General features: G+C 38.4%; 1 protein-coding gene across 1 annotated transcript in view; it reads right to left on the reverse strand.

Moving 5' to 3' along the window:
* Nucleotides 1-229: 229 nt before the first annotated feature.
* Nucleotides 230-12,500, reverse strand: part of DGKE (diacylglycerol kinase epsilon) — a gene marked incomplete at its 3' end in the record, with an annotated part of 20,539 nt that continues 8,268 nt past the window's right edge. The window contains exons 3-11 of the mRNA XM_082603923.1: nucleotides 10,843-11,002; nucleotides 9,166-9,285; nucleotides 6,715-6,858; nucleotides 6,313-6,470; nucleotides 5,883-5,934; nucleotides 4,490-4,603; nucleotides 3,182-3,253; nucleotides 569-696; nucleotides 230-353 (exon numbers count right to left, since the gene is read on the reverse strand). Of these exons, the coding sequence (XP_082460049.1) occupies nucleotides 230-353; nucleotides 569-696; nucleotides 3,182-3,253; nucleotides 4,490-4,603; nucleotides 5,883-5,934; nucleotides 6,313-6,470; nucleotides 6,715-6,858; nucleotides 9,166-9,285; nucleotides 10,843-11,002 (1,072 nt within the window). The remainder of the gene's footprint in view (nucleotides 354-568; nucleotides 697-3,181; nucleotides 3,254-4,489; nucleotides 4,604-5,882; nucleotides 5,935-6,312; nucleotides 6,471-6,714; nucleotides 6,859-9,165; nucleotides 9,286-10,842; nucleotides 11,003-12,500) is intronic.

A 12,500-nucleotide genomic window follows, 5' to 3' on the forward strand; every position in this document is an offset into this window, starting at 1 on the left:
TTGTGGGTTATGGTGTCGAGCACTTCAAGATCAGCTAGAATTAGGGACAAATAATGAGAAAACAGTCAGTCCCCAGAAAGCTCAGAAAAATCTTCCTTAATATCATCCCTTATTTTATTTCTTATTTCCTGTCCATCCTACTCACCCTGGTGGACAGTGACCAACAGCATGGCTGTAAACCACATGCTGGTTTAAGGCAAGGTATAGCATGTATATTTACTTCTACACATCAGTGGCTTGGAAATGAAAGATGTGCTTGTCCTATTCGAAGAGGATTTGCCAGTTTCACTTGAATCTGAGCGCAGTGGAAAGACCCATATACCCCAACAACTTCCAGTAAACCATCATCATGCCTAAAATGGGACAAAGGAAACATGGATTATGTGATGCAATAAAAGAAAATCAGCCCCAATGGGACAATTACTTTTTAACACAGGTGGACCAACAACTTATTAAGTACTGATATTAACAAGGTATACAATAAAGAAAATCTGTGGGAAAAATGTTAAAAGTCTACAAAGAACAACAGGAACCAGTGACACAGAAAACCGCTTGCAAACGTACATACCTGGCGAGAGGGTAAGTCTCGTCTCCCATCCCTTCCCACAGTCTGCAGCCACCGCCCCAGTAGCCAATGTTCAGGACGATGATACCTTCCAAATCCGGCAGCTCTACTCGCTCCCCATCCAGCTCTAGCTTTAAAGAAATACAAGGAGTAAGTGACTTCAGGGCACACGACTTCCAGACATAGTCACTCAGAATTCCCATCCATTTTCATATACGTAAGATGTGACAGCTGGTAGGAAGACTGCTTCCTACTCCTCACTCCAGGTAATCTGGCCTTTCTCACCCGTTCAGTGTTTACTGTAATAAATGAATTTTAACAAATGAAAAATTTAAAAAACCAAGGTCATCAAAGAAACCCTTTTTTGTTGAACCCCCTTATATTTTCAGGTTTTATCTAACTTGCTGTTTTAATAGCACCTCACACTGTTGACCCCTTCCTCTTTTCCTGAATTATTCTCCTCCTTTGCTTTCTGGGAACCAGACTACTTCTCTGGATGTTCCCCCTCAGTCACTACTCTCAACTTCACGTTGAAGGCATTCCACATAGCTATGTACTGGGCTCCTTTCTTTTCTCTACACACTCTGGATTGAAATCCGAACCACTTCTGTCTTGCTAATTGCCACCTCTGTGCTGATGGCTCTATTTTGCTTGTCCAGGAAAGTGAACTGGGCTAGATCTATATATCTAACTGCCCACAAAACACTGCCAACTGACTGTGGCACCTAAAACTCCCATGCACAAAACTGAGTTAAGCATCTTCTCTGCAATCTACTTTCCCAAGAAAGAGTAGCACCCCCTGCCCCCAACGCCGCAGCCTAACCAGAAACCTGGGAATTATCTTTGACTTCTGGGCCTTTACCCTCCGTACCAATTAATCACTAAAAACAACTGACGCTGCTTCTTCTAAGTATCCCTCCTTCTCCAACATTCCTGACAGTACCCTAGTCCAGCAGCCCATCATTTCTCTAGCTTTACTCTCCTCTTATTCATCTCTCAAAGATTGGTTAGATTGACACTTATCCCCTTATTACATCTTTTCAATGGCTTGACTCAGTGCTCACGATGAAATCCAGCGCTCACGATGAAATCCAAGTTCCTTAACAAGTCACAAGTTCCTCTGTGATCTGGGCCTCTGTCCATCTCTCCAGCCTCAGCTCTTACCCCTTTCTCTCCCGCAAGCTATGGTCCAGCTTGAACACACTCAAATATGTCACGTTCTCTCTTGTCTCTGGGCCTCGGCACATGCTGTTCTAAGCCTAGAATGATTTTCACCTCTCTTCACTTAGCTAAGTTTTATTTAATTTGCAGACTGCAGCTTGTCACTTCTTCCAGAAAACTTCCTTGTCAGTCACTTTCCCTAGACAGTTTCCAGTCCCTGGGTTATGTACTGCTCTTATCTATTCCTCTAAGACTGCACATGTTCCTTATCAGATCACTTCTCATGCCATATTGCAATATGATTTAAATGTCTTTCTTCTCTCCAGACTGTAAACTTAGTGAGACCAAGGGATTTATCACTGTACAGCGAGTACCTAGAACAGTGCCTGGCATTTTGTAGGTGGTTTCACAAATAATTTTTGTATAAATAAACTATTAGACCAAAAAACAAAAAAGTGCTACCTTGTATGCTTCACTCTACGGCCCTGCTATCAAAGCCCAGGAAAAAGGAAATATGATACAGCAGAAGGAAACATTTTTTATGGCAACCCTCGCCATTCCTCCTGGGACGTGAGCTCAGCATCTACCTCACCGCAGCAGCTTTCCTTGGTGAGCATACAGTCAGGCTCCTCCCTCTTGGCTCATTTTTCACTCTTTCCCTAAGTTGTTTGTTGTTTGGCTCTTCCCTTCTTACTGTTTTTTTTTTTTTTTTGGCTGAGCTATGGTATGTGAGATCTTGGTTCCCCAACCAGGGATCAAACTCACGCCCACTGCAGTGGAAGTGTGGAGTCTTAACCGCTGGACTGCGGAGGAAGTCCCCTTTTTTACTTCTTTTAGTAGTTCTAGGTTTCTCTGTATTAATGCCTTTGCCATTGCTATTAACCATTACAGATTCTTTTCTGAAGCAGAAGCAAGGGATACATATCAAACTGTGCCATATCGTGATGTCACGAGTGCTGTAGCAATAAGCAATCATGAATATCCTATCTTTATTGCTCACACGTTTCTATTTTGCTTTAGTATGTAAAAGAGATACATCACAACCACAATAGGAGTTAAACTTTGGGCTTAAACTTCCTCTGAGAGTATATGATGAGTTAGGCGCTGTGTCAGAGAACTCACATGGCCGCTGTTCAGAGTCTGTCTATGTAACGGACTCTGGAGTTACATAATCCCGGGTTCAAATCCTGGTTACCTATATCCTTGGGCACTCTGTGAATGTGGGCAAGTTATTTAATTTCAAATAGTTTTCTGCGAGATGGGAATATAATAGTACCTGCCTTACAGGTTGTAGTGAGAATTCAGTGGGAAAATGTGTATAAATCACTTAGTAAAGTGTCTGGTACACAATAAATACTCCCTATGTGTTAGCAAAATATGTTAATAGAAAATTCAGCATTTTCGTTAAAAAAAAAGTTCATAATCCAGAGACCACCTGAAAGTTTAAAAGCTTACCTCAACTTTTTTATTCAAATCTTTACATTCTTGCACTAAACAGTCTTTGGTTCCATAAAATAAGTAAACAGCCTATGAGAAATGGACAGAAAATATGATATTAAAGCAACCTAACAAGCCCTGTAAGCAAGAAAAAGACACTGAACGAAAGCTCCCTGATGTGATGGTTGAGTCATGTATCCAGAGAGTGGACTAGACACAGATGGCAGAAGGGGCACCATTACTTCTGAGTTTAATTAGCCCGTTTTTTCAGGGGAACGTAGGAGGGGGTGGTTTGTGCTTAAATGCTGTTTTCTCCCAGTTTATCCAAAAAGGTACACCTTATAAAGCAACACTGTGTTAAAACTAGAAAATTCCACCTTTTCCTAGTACTTCAGATTACTTAATGAAAGTAACACAGGTAAATCTAGCAAACATTTTATAATCACTTTTGAATACAGGAAGGTTGACGGAAGCACTGAGATGTTAATTAGCAACTGTATAAACAGCAATTCTTACTGACTTAGTAACTATATTAATAAAAGAGAGCTATTTGTAAAACGGAACCAGGAACAAAATTGTTTTGCATCTATTTTTTGCATCCTATTGCTCAATCACCAAAAGTCATTAAAAAAATTCGAAGACAAAATTTGAACCAAAGGAATCAATTGTACTAGAAACCAGAGATGATCTCAGTTAAAAGTGTGGTAAACAGGGCTTCCCTGGTGGCGCAGTGGTTGAGAGTCCGCCTGCCGATGCAGGGGACACGGGTTCGTGCCCCGGTCCGGGAAGATCCCACATCCCGCGAAGCGGCTGGGCCCGTGAGCCATGGCCGCTGAGCCAGTGCGTCCGGAGCCTGTGCTCCGCTGTGGCCCGCGTACCGCAAAAAAAAAAAAAAAAAAAAAAGTGTGGAAAACAAACTGCTCCTTTTCTTACCTCATCTGCCTTTTAGGGTTTTTTCAGGCCAATGGAATCTAGTTTTCCATTAATAGCTTCACCAAAAATTTATCTGGCCTAAATTTATTTCCAATTCTACTTGCCATTTAAGTAAGATAAGCTCTCATATATTCCATTTAGTTGCCATCTAAGCGAAATACGCTATAAAACATTCCAACTCTGAGTTAAAAAAATTTTGTCATGGTTATGAAATACTTTAATAAAATACATTTAAGGATCTAATTTGACAGTCTTACATAAAACAGAACAGGTAAATGTTTCCATAAGTTAGTTCTATCTCAATCTAGTTGAAAGAGTGCTAGATATAATTGAACTCTTGATTTTTACTGTACCTTAGCTGATAAGCAGGAAAGGTTATTTTATCCAACACACCTTATTAAGAATTCTGCTAGAAAACAGAGATGGTGCCTTCTCACGATGAGCGTGAAAATTGAGGGCCATAAGAGCATCAGGTCCAACAGAAAAATAGTTGTTCATTGTGAATTCCTGTGGAAAAGGGTAAAAATAAGCAACAGATTATGCTTCCATCCAAGCCTGTGTTATACAATAAATATGTAAATCTTAGTCTTTGTGTTCTTTATGAAAATTAAGTACTTTCTACATTCACTTTTTGCGTAGAGTTATTTTACGCTATCCAGTGAAGTTTCCAGAGATAAAGCTTCAGTTCAAAGGCTGATCCTATAAGATATACATTTCACTTTCCATTTCTGGTTAATAGGCTACATTTAAACGGCTCTACTTTGCACCCAGGCTTTCCACTCCTGTGTTCCCATTACTTTGCTTTTTACTTCCATTGCAACTCTCAGGCTGTCAGCTTTTTCAGTCTCAATCAGGCTATTGGTCCCTGCTTAACTTTATTTCCCAGTCCAGCCTGGATTCCCTCAACCTAGCTGCACTTAATCTTCTTCCTGAGCAATAAGCTTGCATTTCTGACTTCTTGTTCAGTGAGCCACAGACTCAAGGGTGACATGCCCAAAGTCTTAACGCATTTTCTTCCTATTCAAACCTGAAACTCTATTTTTCTTATCTTGGTTAATGACACTTCTATACATCCCGTCATAAAAACTAGAAATCTGGTAGTAATGTTTTTTCTTGCTTCCCCTAATACCAATCAGCTGCCAAGTCTTTTTTTTTTTTTCAGGGTATCAGTTTAGTTTTAGTTTTTTTTTTTTTAACATCTTTATTGGAGTATAATTGCTTTACAATGGTGTGTTAGTTTCTGCTTTATAACAAAGTGAATCAGTTATACATGTACATATGTTCCCATATCTCTTCCCTCTTGTGTCTCCCTCCCTCCCACCCTCCCAACTGCCAAGTCTTGATCAATTCCACCTCTAAAACGTCTCTGAATTGTCCTCATCCTAAGATTCCCTTTTTTGGGGTCATAGTGCAGGTTTCTAAGCTATTTTCACACTATCTCCAGAGTATCTTTTTAAAAATACAGATCTGCTATCTCTGTATTATTTGCTATTTACTAACCATGATGTGCACCCTCTCGTCTCTATTTCCTCCACCTGGGAAGCCTTTTGCTCCTTTCTCTGTTGATCTAAATTGTATTTACATTTTAAGGACCAACTCCCAGGTCACTTCCCCTGAAATATTTCCAGCCTGATCTACGAGGGTGGAACCAGGCACACCCCCAGCCTATTTCATAACCAGCTCCCTAGAGATAAGGACCTGTCGCTGTGTCCCACCACAGCACCAAAATGGAAGCACTCCATCGTGCTTGTTGAGACCACTCGAAACTGCAGCCCTAAAAACATACCTTGAGTTTTCTTAAGTTGTAGTATCCTTTATTTGTTACTTGAACTTTCCATCTAAAAAACAGAAGTTAAAAAAAGAATCAGTAATTATTACCAAATTAACTGCCAATTAACTATAACTACTACCAATCAACTCTGGATGCCTGGTAGATGAGGTTCTTCTATTAAAATAGCATTTGGAGAAATAAGCACATTTAAGTGAGTATGTAAGTTTTGAAATGAGTACTCAGCCTAATTTATGACTTCAGTCCTTACGTAACAACAAAATATACAGCAGCAAAATAAAACATCAGTATCCATGTATAAGCACAACTAACATAGCTTTTTACATTTAAATTACATTTAACTTTATAACTATACAAGTCTTCATTTATAATCCAAACAATATTCCCAAAGCTCAAGAAATCTACTTTTGGGGGAAGTATAACTTACCTATCTAGTTTACCTCCATCTGCTTCCATCACGTTTCTTAAGACTTGTGCGACTGGGATTTCTCCCGCATAGCCTGTACCCCAACCCAAGGTATTAGATAGATCGTTGCCTGTTCCCAGAGGCAAGACTGCAACTTGTGGAATGTATTTCTCTTGTCCCTACAACATAGAAGATATATTTTTGATTTTTCTCTTCAGACTGTTTGTAGGGTAATAGTATTTGGTAAAATTTAAAGCCAAGGCAATAAAGATACAAACATAATAATAACTGCTCAATAACAATATTTAAAATTGGCAATGCCTTCTAATACTCATCTGCATAATAAAAAATATAAGCACAAATACTGTATAGTTATCTTAGAAGTGCTTCTGTGAAAGGCAAGTAGGTCTTAAAGGTGGATACCTTAATCTTCATTTCATCAACTGCATCCAGGACCCAGCCCACAGTCCCATCCCCTCCACAAACAAGGACTCGAGCTGAATAACAGGGAAGAAGAGTACAAAGTTGCAGGGCTTTGACAGGGGGAGTTTTAGTAACATCAAAAACCTAGACGCGAAAGAAAAGGAAAAAATTATTTTATCCAACACTGTCATCCATCTGTGAGGATAATTTCCTTCTAGATGAGTACATAGATATGCTTAAATAACAATACTGGCTACGATGCGTTTATCTTTAACAATATGCCAGGCACTATGCCAGACTATATTCACTGTGGATCATCCCAATGCTGACCCTACAAAGCACGAGTAAACCTCATTCTACTGACCAGGAAATGGAAGCACAGGAAGGTTAAATAACTTGCCTACGCTTCCTCTGATAATTAGGTGCTGACATACAAATTCAATCCTGTAGTTTATCCACTATACAGTACTGCCTCTTTGCTGTTCACATAAAACCAGGCTGTGCTAAGTTCACCTTTAACTAGTGCTTCATATTTTATACTGGATTTAAAAACTCCATTACTACTGCAAGTTAGTACCAATTTCTGGAAAACAATTCTGCAATATGCATAAAATGACATAAAGGTGAAAGGATCCTTGATACCTATAATTCTGTAAATGATCTAGGAAAATATTTCAAAAGATGAAAATGCCCTGTGTGTAAAGATATTCAGTGTGGCATTATTTATAATTGCACAACCTTAGAGAGAAACTTGACCTCCAACAGCAGGAGACTGGATAAATATGGATATATCCATTTGATGATTTCTTAGTCATTTCATACATAATTATGAGGACTATGTTGCAACACAGAAAAATATACTTTTAGGTAAAGAAAACAGAATGTAAACTTGTACCTAGATTATTGTTACAGAAATGTTAATATGTAAATGCACAGACAATTCATGGAAAGAACATGGACAAATGAAAACAACTGATGTATTTGTGTGGAGATAATGCAGGTGATTTTTCTTTTTTTCTTTCTTTTTTTTTTTTTGCGGTATGCGGGCCTCTCACTGTTGTGGCCTCTCCCGTTGCAGAGCACAGGCTCCGGACGTGCAGGCTCAGCGGCCATGGCTCACGGGCCCAGCCGCTCCGCGGCATGTGGGATCTTCCCGGACCAGAGCACGAACCCGTGTCCCCTGCATCGGCAGGCGGACTCTCAACCACTGTGCCACCAGGGAAGCCCCTCCTTTTATTTTAAAATTTTATTCATTTATTTATTTTGGCTCCACCACGTGACTTGCAGGATCTTAGTTCCCTGAACAGGGATTGAACCCCAGGCCACAGCAGTGAAAGTGCCAAGTTCTAACCACTGGACAGCCAGGGAACTCCCCTTTCTCTTTCCTTTTAAAATTATTTTTATATTTCCTTAAGTTGTGCAATGTTGAAAGGGAAAATTACAAATTAGAAAGAAAAGTGATTGCATTTATGATCGTTGCACAGTGAGTCGTTTAGTTTTTCAAAATAGAAGCTGCTAGCATGTCAGCTCAGTCTTAATGGTCTGAGTCTTTTATTCTTACATTTAAAAATGTCGGTGTGCGATTACTCCCAATTTCCAGCAATCACTGTTTTACTTTCTGTTTCTATAGATTCACCCTTTCTGAACATGTCATATAAATGGAATCACACAATATGGGTCCCCTGCACTGGGCTTCTTGCACTCAGCATGTTTTTGAGGTTCGTTTATTGTAGTATGTATGTATGTATCAGTAGTTCCTTTTTATCACTGAATATTCCATTCATATGGGTATATTACATTTTGTTTTATCCAGCCACCGACTGATGGACAGTGGGGTATTTTCACTTTTTGGCTATTATGAATAATGCTGCTATGAACATTTGCATAAAAGTGTTTGTGGGATATATGTTTTTGTTTCCCTTGGGTAGATTCCTAGAAGTTCTAGGGGGTGCGGTAAATTTATGTTTGACTTTTTTGTTTTAAAGAGATATCTATTTATTTATTTGGCCGCGCTGGGTCTTAGCTGTGGCACGCGGGATCTTCGTTGCCACATGCAGGATCTTCATTGCGGCGTTGTTGGATCTTGAGTTGCGGTGTGTGGGATCTTTCAGCTGTGGCATGTGGGATCTAGTTCCCTGACCAGGGATCGAACCTGGGCCCCCTGACTGGGAGCATGGAGCCTTAGCCACTGGACCACCAGGGAAGTCCCTGTTTGACTTTTTAAGAAATTGTCCAAGTGTTTTCTAAAGTTGCTGCAGCATTTTACATCCCCACCATGAGAACCCCTCTTTCTCCACATATTTGAATGGCTCAGTACTTTCATAATTATTATTCTTCCCTACAATCAGATGATTACCGGTTTCAAGCATTAACAACCATTACAATTTAGGGAAAACGTAAAACTAAAAATGAAAAGATTAATACAGAAAGGAAGGTTTTCTCTTTGGTTACCTGTACGGGATTTAGGAGGATCCTGAATTCTCCCAGCAGTCCTTCTCCCATATTAGTTCCACTACGAGAGTTGGCCAGGATTATTAATGGAGTCCACTGCTTTCCACGCTTAGACGCTAGCTAAAAAAATTAATGTGAGTGAAAAGACCTTAATATCTCAAAGATGGTGAGCAATAAGTTTTTCATTTCTTAATAACAACCGTGCTGTAAATTTGCTGAGAGAACAACAACTATCCCAATCGATACAATATAAAAATCAAAGAATTCTAAGAATGGAAAAGTTCCTTAGAAATGAACTAATTTCTGCTTAATATATAATTCTCTTCTACATTATTCTAGGTAAGTCTTCCAGTATATACTTGGATACTCATGTAAGAAGGAACTCACTAACAAGGCGGCCCATTCCACTGCTAAATCAAATTATTAGAAAGTTCTGACTTAAATTGAGTTAAAAATCTGTCTTTCAATAACTTTCATTGTTCTACTTTTGATTCCTGAGGCAAGGAATAATTTCATTTGTTCTTCCATACAACTGTTGTGTTCAAACACCTGAAGCATTATATCGTTTATTAGTCTTGTCTCCCAGGCAACACGTTTCAACCCTTCATAGAATGGACACTGATTTTCTCTGCTCTCTTAACGCTGTCCTTTTCTGGATGAATTCTAATTTTCAAGCTTTTTTTAAAATGGGGTATTCAGAAATAGATTCAAGAATCCAGAACTGTACAAAGCCCAAAGTCAAATGAAATTAATGTTTCTCCAATCTAACCACTTCTTTCCTCTCCCCTTCTCCTTGAGGATATAACATTAATGAAGATGTTCCACGGTTTTACTGAATGATTCTCATCCCCTATGATCTCAGACTGAATTCAGATACATAAGGGTTGTCCATTTAAAAAAAAGTATCACAACAACATTAAACATGTTTTCAAATTTTAACAGCCCTCTTTCTTTTGCAGGAATATTGACAAAGATGACATTTAAGATATAAAATCCGAACTTGGAAAAAACACAATTTAGTTTTAGAATGAAATAGTTTAACTACTTTGGGACATTCAAGTAGGAAATAAATGCAGATTTTACAGTTTTTCCTTCAGAGCTACATGAAGACTGAAAGATGTTTGTACCAATTATCATACACATACATACTGCCAAGTATTGTCAACAGCTTTAATGCTCACCATTATCTGTGGGAGCATCTAACGTGCAACATAAACTTATCTCCAGGCACCCTACGTGAGGTTCCAAACGAAAAAATTCTTTTAGAACAACGTGTGAGGAAAATCTGTTTTCTTTTCACTGACAATAATCATGAATCCCAAATCCAGCTGTTCATCAGACTCATCTGAGGACTCTAAAAAAATAGATTCCTGGGACTTACCCTAGATCTACTAAATCAAACATGGTGATGGAGGTGGGCTCAGAAGTCTGTATTTTTAAAAAGCTCCTCAAGTGATTTGGACTCAGTGATTTAGGAACCACTAATATAACATATTCCAATTTCCTTTTAGACCTGAAAGAACTCAAGTGCCAAAATTTGTGGCACATCTTTAGAAAGTGGGTAGGGTATTATGGCTTACCATAATGATTCTTCTCACACACACAGTTGTGTTTCATACACTGACATAAATAACTTTTTGGAAATCAGTTACATAAGGAAAAGTAAACTCTGATTACCATTGCATAATCTGTTTTTTTGTCTTTACGCATCTGATTAATGGAGGTTAAATAACTTGGTGGAATGATGAGGTTTTTGAATTCTCCAAAATCACACTGTTCATTCTTTAAGCTATTTTTCATACACTCATCATGTACTGTTTTCTGACACCAAATGCATCTGAGGGGAGAAGAAAACAAAGACAATAATTAACTTTAAACCACAACCTTACTCATCTGCAAACCAGTCATTTTTGTCAAAAAAAAACTGAAATAGTAATTTCATCACCAATGAAAAAATCTGGCAAATTAAAAATTTATAATTGTATCTGCACAGTGAAAATAGAGCAATAAACTTTTTTTTTTAATGCCCCTTTTCTGTGTGTGGGGGGGCATGTGGCATGTGGGATCTTAGTTCCCTGACCAGGGATCAAAACCGTGCCCCCTGCAGTAGAAGTGCAGAGTCGTAACCACTGGACCACCAGGGAAGTCCCTAGAACAATAAACTTTGAGCATACTTGACTGTTTAATCTAACAGTGGTTCTTAAAGTGCGGTCTGGGGAAGATCCTTTCAGGGTGTCTCTGAGGTTAAAATCATTTTAATAACAATATGTTATTTCACCTTCATTCTATCCAAAGTATACAGTGGAGTTTTCCGGAAGCTATATGATATGTGCTAAATCAACAGACTGAATGCAGAAGTAGATAGGAGGTGCTAGCTGACTTTCGCACCAAAGAAATGTACCAAAAAAGTAAAACGATGCCAATCTTCTCACTAAATTTTCACAAAAATATTTTGTTACCATTATTGTTACTTTTAAAATGAATATTTAAACAATTTCTCATTTTAATTTACAACGTGGTAGATATAACCCACATAAACAAAGCTGGTCTAGAACAATGGTTTTGTGTACTATCAATTTGTGCTTTGGCTGGAATAGGTTCCTGAGGCCTGAAGGCCTTCAGCTTAAATGCCCCACTGGCCTGGGTCCTTAAAAGAGTTCCTCAGGGTCCAGTTTGAAAACCTCCTGACTTATAACCATCTGTGAACACTTTAGCAAATATAATAAAATAGTCAACTTCTTATTGGCAGTTAATATGAAACTAATCTATATGTTCGCACCTGAAGTACAGACAGATATTTATGTTCAAATTTGCCTCTACCTTTGAACGCATGCATGAAACAAGCAGAGAATAGTGCTGGCAAAGGCCCTGGGTTTCTATTATTAATCTACTAAGTATTTAATCAACTCACAGATAAGGCAAATCTGACTGTACAGACAAAAACAGGTCAACAGAAAACAATGGTTATAATTAAATAAATAAATTTAAAAAAGGGGATAAAAACTCTTTCACCCCAAGGTCAACTCTCTTGGACTTCTATTTTAAAGTTTTTTTTTCAGCTGGATGTTCAGTTTTATCAAGTAATTACTGCTATTAACTCAAGAATCCTATTTACTGCTGAAATTACAATTATCTGCAGGATCTGTTAAAGGGAAAACTGTAAATTAACTTGCATGATAACCCTGTTAACACTTGCTTTCAACCTAAGCTTGAGAAACGATGATAGACTGCTCATGCAGCCAAAGTATACCACCTCCACCTACTGCTCTACTGTTAACTTTAAACTAGTATATTATTATTATTATTATTATTATTATTATTTTAATTAAACTAGT

The sequence above is a fragment of the Mesoplodon mirus genome, assembly GCF_964341445.2.
Source record: "Mesoplodon mirus genome assembly, chromosome: 18".
Classification (NCBI taxonomy): domain Eukaryota; kingdom Metazoa; phylum Chordata; class Mammalia; order Artiodactyla; family Ziphiidae; genus Mesoplodon; species Mesoplodon mirus.